At 36.7% G+C, this 14,243-nt stretch overlaps 1 protein-coding gene across 4 annotated transcripts in view; it reads left to right on the top strand.

The window, feature by feature from the left end:
- The window catches only part of LOC117426178 (rap guanine nucleotide exchange factor 4-like), a 51,450-nt gene that overhangs the window by 15,233 nt on the left and 21,974 nt on the right, over nt 1-14,243 (top strand). The window contains exon 1 of one of the 4 annotated variants that reach the window (XM_059033676.1): nt 2,697-2,953. The exons of the other annotated variants lie outside the window; for them this stretch is intronic. Within the exon in view, the coding sequence (XP_058889659.1) occupies nt 2,888-2,953 (66 nt within the window). The 5' untranslated portion in view covers nt 2,697-2,887. Of the gene's footprint in view, nt 1-2,696; nt 2,954-14,243 lie in introns of those variants that run through there. 4 annotated transcript variants of the gene reach the window in all.

Raw genomic sequence — 14,243 nt, 5'->3', positions numbered from 1 at the left:
AGCACAATTCCACTTTGCCTGTAAAAACCAAAGCCAGTCAAAGTACTGTACCTCATACAATTAGACACGTTTCTGATAACGGTTTCTGATAACGGTAGAGAACTTGAAAACCTAAATGACTTGTAAGATATCTTATGTAAGTAAAATAGTAGATAGATATATATGTTTGTATCCTGGGACACTATCACCCTTCATTTAAATGTGCTTTATTTTGCTCTTATCTGTCCCCTATTTTACAGCATTTAATCCTGTACTTCAGAATACTGTAATCTGCCAAGTGTTTAACCTGTAGTATTTTGTATTTAATCATATCCTGATGTAACTATCACTATCTGCTGTATTATTGAATTGTGGTTTGTCACACTTGAACAAAAGTTATTGTATTTCTTGCTCTTATTGTATTACTTGTATTGTAACACTTGAAATGTATTTGCTTACGATTGTAAGTCGCCCTGGATAAGGGCGTCTGCTAAGAAATAAAAAATAATAATAATAATAATAATAATAATAATATCTTGGGCAAGCGTGAGGCTGATGAAGTCACTCGCTGAAACCATTTGTCATCTTGATTTATCTTCTTCAGATTTTTCCCATATCATCTATGAGTGGTTTTGAAATTATAGGAAATGCGTGAGGTTGGTTTGGCCAGTGTTGGGGAGGGGGGGATTATCAAAAGGGTTACAAGTGCCCCCTAAAGCCATGGGGCAGCTACAGAGTGTCCCTTGCTGAGTCACTATCAGCACGTCAAGCAATGCTAGAGTTAGCTTGGAGGACACTCAGTACAGGCCAGGCCCAGCTTAGCTTAGCTTCTGAGATCAGACTCGACACTGGATGGCTGCAGGCACAATTACAAAATCCTGAGTGTCTAACTTGCTGCTGTGTAATGTCATGATAGAAAGAAGGTTATTCAGGACGATTAACAGCTTGATGTCTTGATAGTAGGTACTGCCTCTATAGTTTGTGACATGGTTGGGGAAAATGTGGCTGTTCATGGGTAGTTTCAGTGTTTGGTTATTGCTCCATCAAACAAGATGGCGGTTTTACTTATTTTTGCCTTGAATCTTGATTATTTTCTCTTTAACTGGTGGTCTAACTTCATATTTTAACTGCATGTGCCTTGTGCATCCACTAGAGGGCAGTGTTTGTTCCATAAAGTAAACATTCACTCGTTCACTTAAAGTGAACAGTGCTTTTTTGATCTAAGTATGGTTAATACATGATAAATACAGCATTTGAAAATAATTTTGTATAACAATGACTAAATAAATAAATAAATAAAACCATTTGGAAAAGAGCAACCTATTCATTACCCTGTAATGCCCCTGGGCAGCAGTGTGGAGTAGTGGTTAGGGCTCTGGACTCTTGACCAGAGGGTTGTGGGTTCAATCCAAGGTGGGGGACACTGCTGCTGTACTTTACCTAGATTGCTTCAGTAAAAACCTAACTGTATAAATGGGTAACTGTATGTAAAAATAATATGATATCTTGTAACAATTGTAAGTCGCCCTGGATAAGGGCATCTGCTAAGAAATAAATAAGTAAATAATAATAATATCTAATGCAATGCTTTTCCACCCTCAGTAGCATATTGTGTTTAAAATCCAGCCTCAGAAGCCAGTGTTTTCATATGTAATACATTTGTTATTTTCTCCATACATAAACAGGCATTATATAGTTAACAAAAGATAAGTGAATTAGCAAGGTTTTGGGTTGCGTTTATGGGTAGTCTAATATTGACAGGTTGTCTACTGCATGCCTATGTCCAAACAAACCTTTCCTACATAGCATGTTCCTGACATTAGGAGTTAATGGAACTGTCTGCATTTTTTATTTTGTAAATATAAATGCAACAATTTATTCCTATTGAATTCTCAAAATGTACAAAGACTTATTTTAAATATTAAATTTTTTGGTTTTAACATACAAATCCCTTGATGTTTACCCCTTTAGTGATCTTTTGATAACTAATGAGTGATAGGAACATCAGGGTTTTTGTCAAAGAGGAAATTTCAAGAAACTCTTGATGTTACAAACAAAACTAAAACACATCAGTTCAAGTGTCTTAATTAAATGCATGCTGCAATAATTCAACAAATAAACTTAGTGACTTTTTAAAAACAGGGTTAAACATAATTTATCTGTAATAACATTATATCAGATTAGCTTGCTTAATTACACCCAGTCCTCCTCTTGTTATAAAAAAATACGCTTTTGCACCAGTGTTTGAACGCACTTGAAGCTATGTAAGAATTGAATTAGTATGGATGGTTTACTGTTTTTATCTGTCATCCTGTTTTATCTACACAACAGGATTCAATTTTGAGTAGAAGGTTTTTACACAGTAATGTACATGAAATATAATCGCTTGCACTTGATAAAAACCCTGTCCAAAAATAATATTCTTTTGGAGCTCTTCTATTTTTATGCTGTGACCTGTTTTTTCACATCATTCAGTGTATGAGGTTTTTGTTAATTCTGGGCAAGGGTAGCTCGTTCAAGATTTGAATTCTGATTCAGAAGGCAACCTACATACAGATGAGATGCCTTGGAATATAGTGGTGTATATTTTAAAGAGAAGCTGTTCTCCAAAGAGAGCACCAGTGGAGGAGGAGCCATCATTAGCAGCAGTGCTAAAGATAATGCTCCTTCAGCTCACATCCTTTCCTGCTGCCAGAGCGCCTCATGTCCGACAGGAAGGGAGTGATGCTGGGAGGTGACACTTTGTCTAGAGCTCCTTTTCTTCATGTACGCACTCTTCCAATTTCCTGAAAAGCTTGCCAATACAAATTTCCTACAAGGTGTCTAAAAAAAGGAATGGCTTGCACTCCACTCACTTCCCCAAAGGCGAAGGGGATGGATGCATCTTTGGATTTCGTGGTCTGTTTAAATGCTGTTACGGATATTTAGACGCATGGCAATACCTTGTGGCACAACAAAAGCACCTATTACGAAGGTCAGTTTGATTTCTTTTCATTTAGTATGGATCTTTTAGTTCGGCATTTAGTTGAAAATAGTTTTAAAAATGTTTTGTTTTAGTTTTATATAAATCAAAATCTCTGGAAAGGAACATGAAAGCATAATCTTAAATAGCAAAATAAAACAGCATACCCGATTTTAACGAAGAAAAAGTACCTGAAAAACTTAAACGTAAATCAAATTTGAATTTACAAGTCAAGGTAAAATACAGCTGATGAAATATGTGGATTGCCACCTGAGCACCTCTGTGGCTTTTGTTGTTTATTTGAGTAATAATGGTGCCATTTGTTTTTGTGTTGAATAGTATTGGGATTTGTGCTCATTTATTTTGTGAGTGCTCATTAAAGGTGAGTGACAATGGCAGGGGCTTCAAATGTTAAGTTCTAGGACTTCAGAAAGCCTGCAGATTGTGTCATAGTTTTGTAATGTCTGTTGAGGGTCAAGCTAGAGAATGACCAACCAACTCAATTCACGAGGTGCCAGGTGAGGAGAATTTTTTTTTTTTCTGGGCTTCTTTTTAAAGTATATACAATAATAGTGTTTCAACATAGCTTGGGTGAAAAAATGTTTTATTTATTTATTTTTTGCTTCTGTTTCATGATTTGTACTATTGTTGTTGCCTTAGGGAAACTTGAGTTCGCCTTGGATTTATAAAAAAAAACCAAAAAAACAAAACAAAAACTTTTGTATTAGCACGATATCCAGTTTGTTTCACTCACTGGAGACTAAAATAAAATCTGCCTGAGAGCTAGTTCTGTGGTACACTAGTAAAGGTTAACTTTGATCGTGATTGGCCTCATATCTTATGGAGTACGAACGCAGAGAAGAGCAAACAGTTCTGATTGCAGGTTTATAAATTCCTACACTTCTCAATGACTCTACAGAATATTTGTATTGACTTGCAAAACCACAATTGAAAGAAGCTAGAAGTTACAGTCCTATTACACAAGGTAAGATTCTGCATCTTACAGTGTGGGGGACACTGCTGTTGTACCCTTGAGCACCTTGCTTTACCTAGATTGCTCCAGTAAAAACCCAATTGTATAAATGGGTAGTTGTATGTAAAAAAAATAAATAAATATTGTGAAATAATGTATAATGTGATATCTTGTAACAATTGTAAGTCGCCCTGGATAAGGGCGTCTGCTAAGAAATAAATAATAATAATAATTTATTTTGTGACCTGTAACTGAACATTCCAACATGGAATTAAAATGTCAACAAATAGTTCAAAATAAGCTTTAGTAATGCTTTTTACCCAAAGGTAACCACTATGTAAAATTGAACATTACAGATAATGCAATGGGTTTTAAGCAGATTCATTGTTTACCTGTTGCATTAGTTAAATGCATTACACAAGTTTGTTAAACCAGAAAGAGCACATGTCTATTACAGGTGAGCTGTTTTTAGATTTTAATTTGGTCCATTTTGGTTTGCATTGTACAATGGGTTCACTTTACACTCAACTGTACATGATGAATTTTTGTAAACAACACAATTGTTTAAATGTATGAAGACGATCAGCAAAATGTTGGCTTTAAAGAAAACTCAGTAAGGATTTACAAGCATAAGTCAGTTCAAAATGAATACAGATCTTTCAATCCGAAACTACCACTTAATAAATGATCACATTGTATTGCAAGAGATTGCTTTTTGTACAAGTAAACACAGATTTAAAATGACCAATTACCAGAAGTTCAGTGGACAGCTACAGGGAAAAATGCCCTCTAACCCATCATGCAATTAAACGCTGCATAAAAACGAATGCCTTATATGGATCTCGATCTATTAGTGCTATTTGTCTTCTTAAGGAAATGTTTTCTTAAGGAAACATTCCCCCTTTAAGAAGTTGTAAATTAAGGGTCACTGATATATACAGCAAGCGTGTCACATGACAGTAACAAGCAAGAAACATTTCATATATATATAGTAAAAGCTGTACACCGTAAGATGGTACAAAATGGTATTTATTTATTTATTTATTTATTTATTTATTTCTTAGCAGACACCCTTACCCAGGGAAACTTACAGTTGTATACAAAAAAATACATATCAAGAATTACAGTACAATTAAGAGCAAGATACAAAATACAATGAATTCAGTCCTAGTAAGAGCAAATACAAAACACAGTACGATTTGATATCGGGGCAGTTCAAGAGCAGATAACAGTGTTGATAGTTACATCAGGGTTAGATACGAGTGCAAGTGAAATACAAAATACTACAGATTGGGTTAAGTGCAGGATTAAATACAGTAAAATAGGGAGCAGATAAGTGCAAGTTAAAGTGCATTAAAGGCAGAGTGATATATTGTCCAAAAGGGAAGAGTTGAGTTTTACAGGTGTTGTCTTTACATGAAGACTGCTTTTGTAGATTAATGTACTGCAGTGATGGATCCTTATGGCAAAGTGGTTTGCAGTGCGCAGGTGTAGAGGTGATGCAGTGCTCAGCAATAACAAAACCCAACAACAGTTCAATGGTTAAATAATAATGCCTAAATAATAAGACTGGCTATACACAGCAATGTGTAAAGCCCAGTCTAAACCACAGGGTTCAGTCCCGAAATAATAATAACACACACTATACACAGACACAGTCACAAATCCCAACAGTGAGTGCTCCTTGTGCAGGTGGTGAATTATACAGTAACAGTGAAACAGCAGTGCAGTGCAGTCCGGGGTTGATGCTGGCTGAATAGTGACAGGTCCCAGATTACGTATTCTATGAATTACAAAGTGTGACAATTAATAGACAGATACAATACAAAACACTCACGGTTACTTTTACTCGGTCTGTCCTTTTACAAGTCTTTTCTCAACCATAACAAAGGAAAAGATTGTTTCGCCACATCCCCTGATATACCCTCAGTCACGCCTCCTTCGGTAGCGTGTGCAATCACGTATCCTCCAATCCATGACTGGCACATCGCCTACTGCATTAAGGCGATGACTTCTGGTATTGTGACTCCGCCCCCTTTCTAAATGGCCGACTTCCAACTGTCCCTGGAATGAACTGCCAAACCATCCAGTCCAGGGCACACTGTTCCTGTTATACCGTACCCTCACAGGTCGGGAGGGAGATTGTTGACTAGGATTCATAGACTATCAATCCTTTTGGGTCAGACAGTTCATGACTATATAGTAGAGCATGATGTGTCTCCATGCTTTGTACGGATCAGGCTTTCAAACCTGTTCTGTTTAGCCTGAATTCAGAGCTGCATTGCCTGTTTGTATGCTCTACTAGGATGAATACCAAGGAAAGTAAATCCTTCTTAATGAGGTCATTCAGTGTTATTTTTATTCAGAGACTTTGTTAGAGCACCCCCTCCCCTCCCCCCCAACACACACACACCTTTAGATAAAGGTGTGTGGTGGTGACTTTAACACACAAGCTTATCTGTTGTGACGTTGCATCCGAGAACACAGCCATTCCGGGTTCATAAGCATGACCCTGCGTGCTGGATGAACTTGTAGACAAAAGGCTTGCAGACCTTGGAGGATAGGTTAAGTGGCAGCTGCTCATGAGGGAAGAGAAAACAATTAGCGAAGTCAGAAACCTTTCTATGTTAATAGGGGCAGCTGCTGATCAGGGGGGGGGGGCCTGCAATTACTTCTGGGAACACAGGATATTAACACAGGCCATTAAAAAAAAAAATCTATCTAGCTATCTATCTGTCTAGCTATCAAAATATAGCTAAAAAGTAATAATCATGTTAGTATTAGATGGGCGTTGTTCTTTAAAGCAGCTTAGCTATTCAATTGGATGTTCCTAAACTACATTTTTTGATAATAGATTTTTTTTCAGTGTGGATGAAACATTTATATTAAGAAGTGGTCAGTTCTTGGGGAGGGGTGGTATTCAAGTCATAACAATTGAATCAAACAAGTCCTATGTAAAATAAATAACCCCGATAACCTGAAAGCGCTGGATCTTGGGGTCCTGCTGTAAGCACAATGATTGTTGCAATTGTAACCCATCTGTAGTTTATTTAGTAAAATTAGAAAAAAAGAAGAAATCAATGAATTGATTATTCTTCAATCCATTTCGACACCCTGGTGAAAAAACTCAGTTGGTCAATCAGAGATGACAAGCCCCCCAGCAGTGCTCATGTGGGGGCAGTAAATGTTGCTCAGCAGCTGTTTTTAAAATGGATCTCGGTATCTTAGTAAAACTGCAAGCTGGTGTTCTGAGTATAGACATTCAAATGCTCTGCTTTTATTTCTGCATTGAAGTAAAAGTACATAAATGACTGATGGCCTATAATAGAAAATGTAAAATAGTTTTCCTCCGCATGTGCATTTCCTTTTTGTTGATACACAGCACAATAGAACAATATATCTGACATGTAATGGGTTTTGGGGGATGTACATCATGTGCCCTCTAATATTGTCTTTGGCTGAATTACAGTCTGTTGCAGAGTTATTGCTTCATATAATGCTGTTCCTGATCTTACAGAATTTCACATTGTTTCATGTGTACTCCAGATGTCTTATTGTCTTTGAAAGTGTGTTCTGGTGCTCAGTAATATACAGGAGGTCAGTACTGGACCAGACAAAGGAATGCATTTAAGGCTAAATACTGAATAGTATTGATTGTACAGGGAGTGCAATAAACTCCATAGAACTTATATTGTGCCACCTACCAATTTTTGTGAAGTATAGCAAATGTGAGTTTCAACCAACTTACTTGGTCAGTGTTGTTATACTCAGTGTGGATGGTTTCAGTGTAGGGGGGGGGGGGGGGTGCTGTGTGTGATTATTTTTTAAATAGATGCTCAGTAATCGGATCCCGCTAAGCAGTGAATGGCAAAATAACGCAGAATACATTGCAATGTGGTCCTAAAACTTAACAGACCGATAATAATAATAATAAAAAAACGTTTGCACAGTGGACAGGCTCAACGAGAATGGAAATACACAAATGGCAATGAACAGTGAGTAAGCAAGATTCGCAAGAACCGGACAGTGGTTCTGACCGTACAAGGTACAAATTCCCTTAAAAACGGATGTCCGGTCCATAACCGGACAGTTGGCAACCCTATTTCAGTGTGGATGAAACATTTAGTGTAAAATGTGTTTTAAAAATGATGGTGTTATGTACTATGTGTACTACTGTATGATTTTGTAATATGAAGACCACATTTTACACTTTTTAATTATGCGTAGGTGTTAAAACAGAATTAGAAAATGCCAGAAGATAAAATAAAAATCATTCAGCACATAATCTGTTCTGTCTTAAACTGTGACTAATTAAAAGAATATATCTACTTTCCATAATTTTTTATAATACTCTCCAGCCTTTGCCTATCTTCTAACTGTGACAACATTTTACTGACGCCCACTTGCCTTGCCTGTCAGTCTTAGTGGGCAGGATTACATAACTGTTTACCCCAGACCATAATTTCAACAGCTGATGCTAAACCCAGGGCCAGGAAACGTTCATATGTACATTTCGATATACAATTATAGTCAAAAGTTTACATACCCCAAAGGAAATTTATAATTTCTAAAAATTCTCGAAAACAAAGAATTTTAGGTAAAATCTTTTGTAACAAAAGTTTTGCTTTTGTGGAGGAGGGTAAGATTATAAGAAATAGATGTCTACAATTATTTATTTCAGCAATTTTTTTTAGCAAAACTCCAAAAGTGGTAATTCAAAAGTATTCATACCCTTTTGATGTATTGTCTACAAGGTGCAAGAAATTTCAGTATGATAATGCAGAACCTAATTCTAGAAAAAGTCTAGAGAATGCTGGATTGTAGGTGAACATTCTCAGAGAGTATAAAAGGGTTAGGCATAGGATGATTGCTGTCATTACCAGTAAGTCAATATGGGAAAAAGTAAAGAGCTATCTGAAGACCTTGGGCAGAAAATGATTTATGGTCATAAAGCAGGAGAAGGATACAAGAAGATTTCTAAGCATTTTGAGTGTACCAATTTCAACTATTGTTTCTATTATCAAGAAGTACAAGGCTCATGGTACTGTCACAACGCTCCCTCGGTCTGGAAGAAAGAAGGTTCTTTCACCAAGAACAAGTAGAAGAATTGTGAGGAAGGTTAATAACAATCTGAGGTTGACTGCCAAAGATATTTAAAGTCAATTGGTTGCAAGTGGGACTGGGGTTTCCATTTCAACCATAGGCTGAGTATTGCATGGTGAAGGTCTCAATGGTCGCAGGCCAAGGAAAAAGCCACTCTTAGGAAAACGTCACAAGGACAATCGCTTAAAGTTTGCAAAACAACATTTGATGATGGATATGAATTCTGGTCAAAGGTTTTGTGGCGTGATGAAACAAAAATCAAGCTTTTTGGTCACGGTGATAGTTGTTACGTTTGGAGAAAGTCTGGTGAGGCGTACAAAGAAAAGAACACCATACCTACTGTCAAGCATGGAGGTGGTAATATCCTTCTATGGGGCTGTTTTTCCTCTAATGGCACAGGAAAATTAGTTCCAGTGCATGGTAAAATAGATACATACCAAAAGATATTGGCCAATCATCTGAAACCCTCCACTACAACACTTGGTTTAAAGTGCAACTGGATGTTCCAGCACAACAACGATCCAAAACACACATCAAAATCTAAATGGTTAAAGAAGAATACAATCATGGTTCTAGAATGGCCTAGTCAAAGTCCCAATCTAAATCCGATTGAGAATCTTTGATATGAGTTGAAGAAGGCTGTGCGCAAGAGAAGTCTTCGGAATCTGAATGAACTGGAACCATTTTGCATTGAAGAATGGTCAAAAATCACTGAAGAATCATGCCAAAAGCTCAATGACAAATATCCTAATCATTTAAAAGAGGTTATTATTGCTAAAGGTGGGTGAGGGGGGGGGGGTCCATAGTAAAGATAACCATAGTACCCAAGCAGTTATAGTGGTGCCTGACTCTGCTACAGAGTGATCCAGTTGTCTCTTGTTTTTAATGTAAGAAGAATATGGGTACATGGGCATTAAACACAGCTGATGAATAAAACAGGATTTCTTAGTAAATTATTTGATACCCTTTCTGTTAAACTTCTTAAAATAAGATCTCGAAGAGCCGCCTCTGCCTGACACTGTCACTGTGAGTTCATCCATCCTGTGTTAGTTCATCTACCATTATTATTTTTTTCATTATGTCATCTCCATTAAGTCCTGTGTCAAACTGTTTGTATTACTCAGAAACAACAGAGGCACAGATTAGATTATTTCCCATAGGGGCACTCAGTGATGACCTTATTTCACTCGTTCAATAGTTATAAACACAATGCATAAGTCATCATAACTAAATGCTTAAGACTGTAAGAAGTTACATTTAATCTGTTAGTTAGCACTTAGGTTTTATTTTCAATTTTTGGTTTATTTTTTTACTTTGTACATAGTGTACATCACAGGTTCGCAAATTTTTAATCTCCTGTTTGCCAAAAAGGCCTACTGTTTCACCCCTTCTACTCTCCCTAGCACTTAAAGCTTCATGTTAAGTGTAAAAATAAGGCAGCACTTTCTATTGTCAAACATACTGTACAGTAGTCTCATGTTAGTGTTTACTGCTAGTCTCACATTAGTGTTTGCCACCCTTTATTGCGCCATGGCCCATCTTTGGTCCCTGGCTCAAAGTGCCTAATTGTTTTTTGTTGTGCCCCTCCTTACACTGTTTCCTCTGCTGCTATGTGGCATAATAAAGCTGAAAATGACGTCCAGCCCAAGTGTACTAGTGAATCTAATCTACCCATTACAGACCTCCACGTCTGTCAGGTCTTTAATATCTAACAAAAATTATCATTTCTAAAGACTTTTCTGCTGATCAGGCATGTGAAGAAGCTTTCTTGTTCCTTATTAACAAAGGGTGTATTTTCTGTTGAAACGCAGCTTTCATTTTATGTACACCAGGTCATTCGTTCATGCCCACACCCTGCGCTTCCCCTCATGGATATCCTGCAAGAGGGCACATGTGATTCATTTTCATTTTAAAACCTACTAGACATCAATCAGCATGCTGGCGCAGCATAGTTCCCAATCCATTGGGACTGACAATGGTGGTGGGAACAGGATCCATGATAAATGTTGACATACTAATGACCGAGCGTTGATTTTAATTAATTCACTCTCTGGTATGGAGTGCTGGGTTTCTAGTAAAGATGTAAATTTGGAGGGTGGGAGTGCTATGTAGTTATTGCTAACATTGCCAAAGTTGTTTAACCTTTAGCAAGAGATACAGCTTGACAGCCTCAGAAACAGCACAGTAAACATAGCAATTACTAGTCTACAACATTGCTGATCAAAATAGATATTTCAACGTACTCAGCCCTAACAACCAGAATGATGTAACTCTGGCCAAGATTAAATTTAAACTGCTGAAACAGGATAAAACAGAGTTTCAAAGTGTATGATGAATCAATAGCAGTTTAAAAAAAAAAAAAAAAAAAAAAATCCCCTCAAGTGCAGCAAATCCTGCAAAGCATTAACCCTTTAATAACAGGTACAGAGTATAACCTGTGTTTTGTGTATCTAGGCTGCTGTTGGTTTGCAATGGTAAATATGTGTTGGTGGTGATTTTTTTTTTTCAGTGGTCAATCATAAAAGATGAATGATTTATTTATGATTTTGAATAAGGCAGACAGCTAACGACACACCAAATAAAACACCAGTCTTTAAATGGTTAACCATCTACTATACACATTTTTGTGCTATTTGAAAGACTGTGGGGGGGGGAAAAAGTATAACACATTGTTTTTTGGTCCTGATCATGTGGTAAACCAGCTATGTACAGTACTTGTGATTTCTTAAGATAGTAACATACATCAACAAAAGGCAATACATATACAGTGTTCAGCACAAAAGGAGGTTTGTACTCTGCTTCATAAGAGACAGAAGGCAGAATTTCCAATGTAGATTTCAAATAAAAATAACATTTCCAAGCCACTGTAGAGAGCCCATTTGTGTGTTCAGTGTAAATACCTTTTCATATTTTTAATTATTGATGGTGTTCTGTGTTTATTGTGCTTGCCTTTCGGGACCCCAGCAGCTCCTGCAGAGTTCACTTCTACTCTGTTAGTGAAATGTTGGAGAGAGAAGGCTCAGGCAATTTGGAACACACTAATCTCCTAGCAACTGTTTAATTGGAAAATCTGCTGTTAGCAATGGTCCATTAGCAGTTACCGTCCAGTACTGTCCAGGACTGTGTGCAAATCCAGTGGTCAGCTAACAGGGCAATGGAAAGAATACGATTAAACACTAAATTGTAATCAGCTGTGGAGAATACAGCTCAATCTGTGCTGGTCTCCTCTATCTACTGTATCAATCAGAAAGGGAGCTTGAGTGCTGTCCAACCATGGAGATAAACACAAAGCATGTGCCTGGAGAGCGGCCACTCTGAGAACACCAGAGCATAGATAAAATTAGAATCCCCCTCAGGGCTACTTGCACTGCTGGACCTATTATTATTATTATTTATTTCTTAGCAGACGCCCTTATCCAGGGCGACTTACAATTGTTACAAGATATCACATTATTTTTACAGACAATTACCCATTTATACAGTTGGGTTTTTACTGGAGCAAACTAGGTAAAGTACCTTGCTCAAGGGTACAGCAGCAGTGTCCCCACCGGGATTTGAACCCACGACCCTCCGGTCAAGAGTCCAGAGCCCAAACCACTACTCCACACTGCTGCCCAGTGTGGTAACTACTCTGGGTAAGTCAAGCTGTCTTTCTCTTACAGCACAGAAGGCATCTGGTTCTCCAGTATTTTTCAATGGTTACGGTCTTGACTTTGAGGTCCATTTGTGCGATGTGATGTGAGCTGGCAAGATACTTTTTCTTTTTTTATAATATTCAAGCACATTTTATTTGGGGATTGCATGAAAGTATCTTGTTAGTTTCAGTGTTACTAAGGATGTTTTTGTCAAAGTAGGGAACTGAAGTTTTTATTTTTTTTGGTTTTGTTGAAGCAAACTAGATACCTTCGACATTATGTTTTTTAAAATGTAATGGGTTTAATATCTATGCAAAGTGATAAAATAATACAGCAGAGGAAACCAATTTGAATGTCTTTGCTGAAGCAACACAGCTCTCAACACACTGTCAATTTCCTCCTCATGTGCAAAAGCTAATTCAGAATGAAATGCATTCCTGTAAGGAGACTCCCTGTATGTATATTAAATGGGTGTGTTTATTATAGTTTTGCAGTTGGCATCTCTGTATAATTAAGAAGATTCAGATTTGCTAGATCAGTTTCTTGCTGGATATTTTACTCTGCATCACTGTTGAATTTGCACATGCACAGCATTGTCAAATATACTCTTTCAGACAAGCTCTGCTGTATCTTGACCTTTTAGCTGTAATGTTTTTGCTGTCTGAAACAGGGTTTACATCAATTATTTGAAATGTACTTTTTGTTGTTTTTTTTCAATCTATTTAAATAAATATTCTATATTCTATATTTTATATATATATATATATATATATATATATATATATATATATATATATATATATATATATATATATATTTTTTTTTTAAATGTATGTTTATACTTTTAACAAATAAAATAAAATGTATTTAATAGTTGATATACACAAATAAATACATGTAATAAATGTATCCTATTGCTACCTGGAATATTTGTCATTTCAAAAACATTTTGTGTTATTCACTGAAAAGGCCAGTTCTGGAGTTGATTTTAAGTCAAAAGGTCAGTTTAAGTGCCAGGTCTGAGGGTTGTAAACATGATTTGGTTTCAAAAGAAATGCTAAATGGTCTGAGGTTGTAATACTTGAGACAAAAAAAGGGTTAGATGAACAAGTCTAACCATTTTGTGCAAGTCAATTCTTCCAAATTAGATAACATTATAATTGGCTAAGTATAGATAGCAAATAAACGTTTCTCGCTCTCCTATTATGTGTTAATACCATTCATTGATTTCTAACCGTGCATCACATCAATAAGATTAGTCTTTCAGAGCCATTTACTCCAAATTGTTATTAGCCTGTTTTTTCAGATTTGTTTAAGACTTCTTGTTGTTATTTTGTCCTTTTTAAACAAAATAATGCGTGCATGACGAGTAGTAGACAAAAAATTGTAATCTAGCCCTATATTTGTTTTCTTTGGTAAACAAAAACAACACGTACTGCACGGTCTCATGCAATAGTTCACCAGCTGAAGTCGGACCAGCTAAATCATTGGAATTGCTCAAGTACTGGTATATACTGCCGTGCTGCAAATAGTGGGCTGAATGGCCTCATCTTGTTCCCAACATTGCTTGTGTTCTTATTAATAACCGTGA

This window comes from Acipenser ruthenus, chromosome 11 (assembly GCF_902713425.1).
Source record: "Acipenser ruthenus chromosome 11, fAciRut3.2 maternal haplotype, whole genome shotgun sequence".
In the NCBI taxonomy this organism is placed as follows: Eukaryota; Metazoa; Chordata; class Actinopteri; order Acipenseriformes; family Acipenseridae; genus Acipenser; species Acipenser ruthenus.
This window is presented reverse-complemented; position numbering and strand designations above follow the sequence as displayed.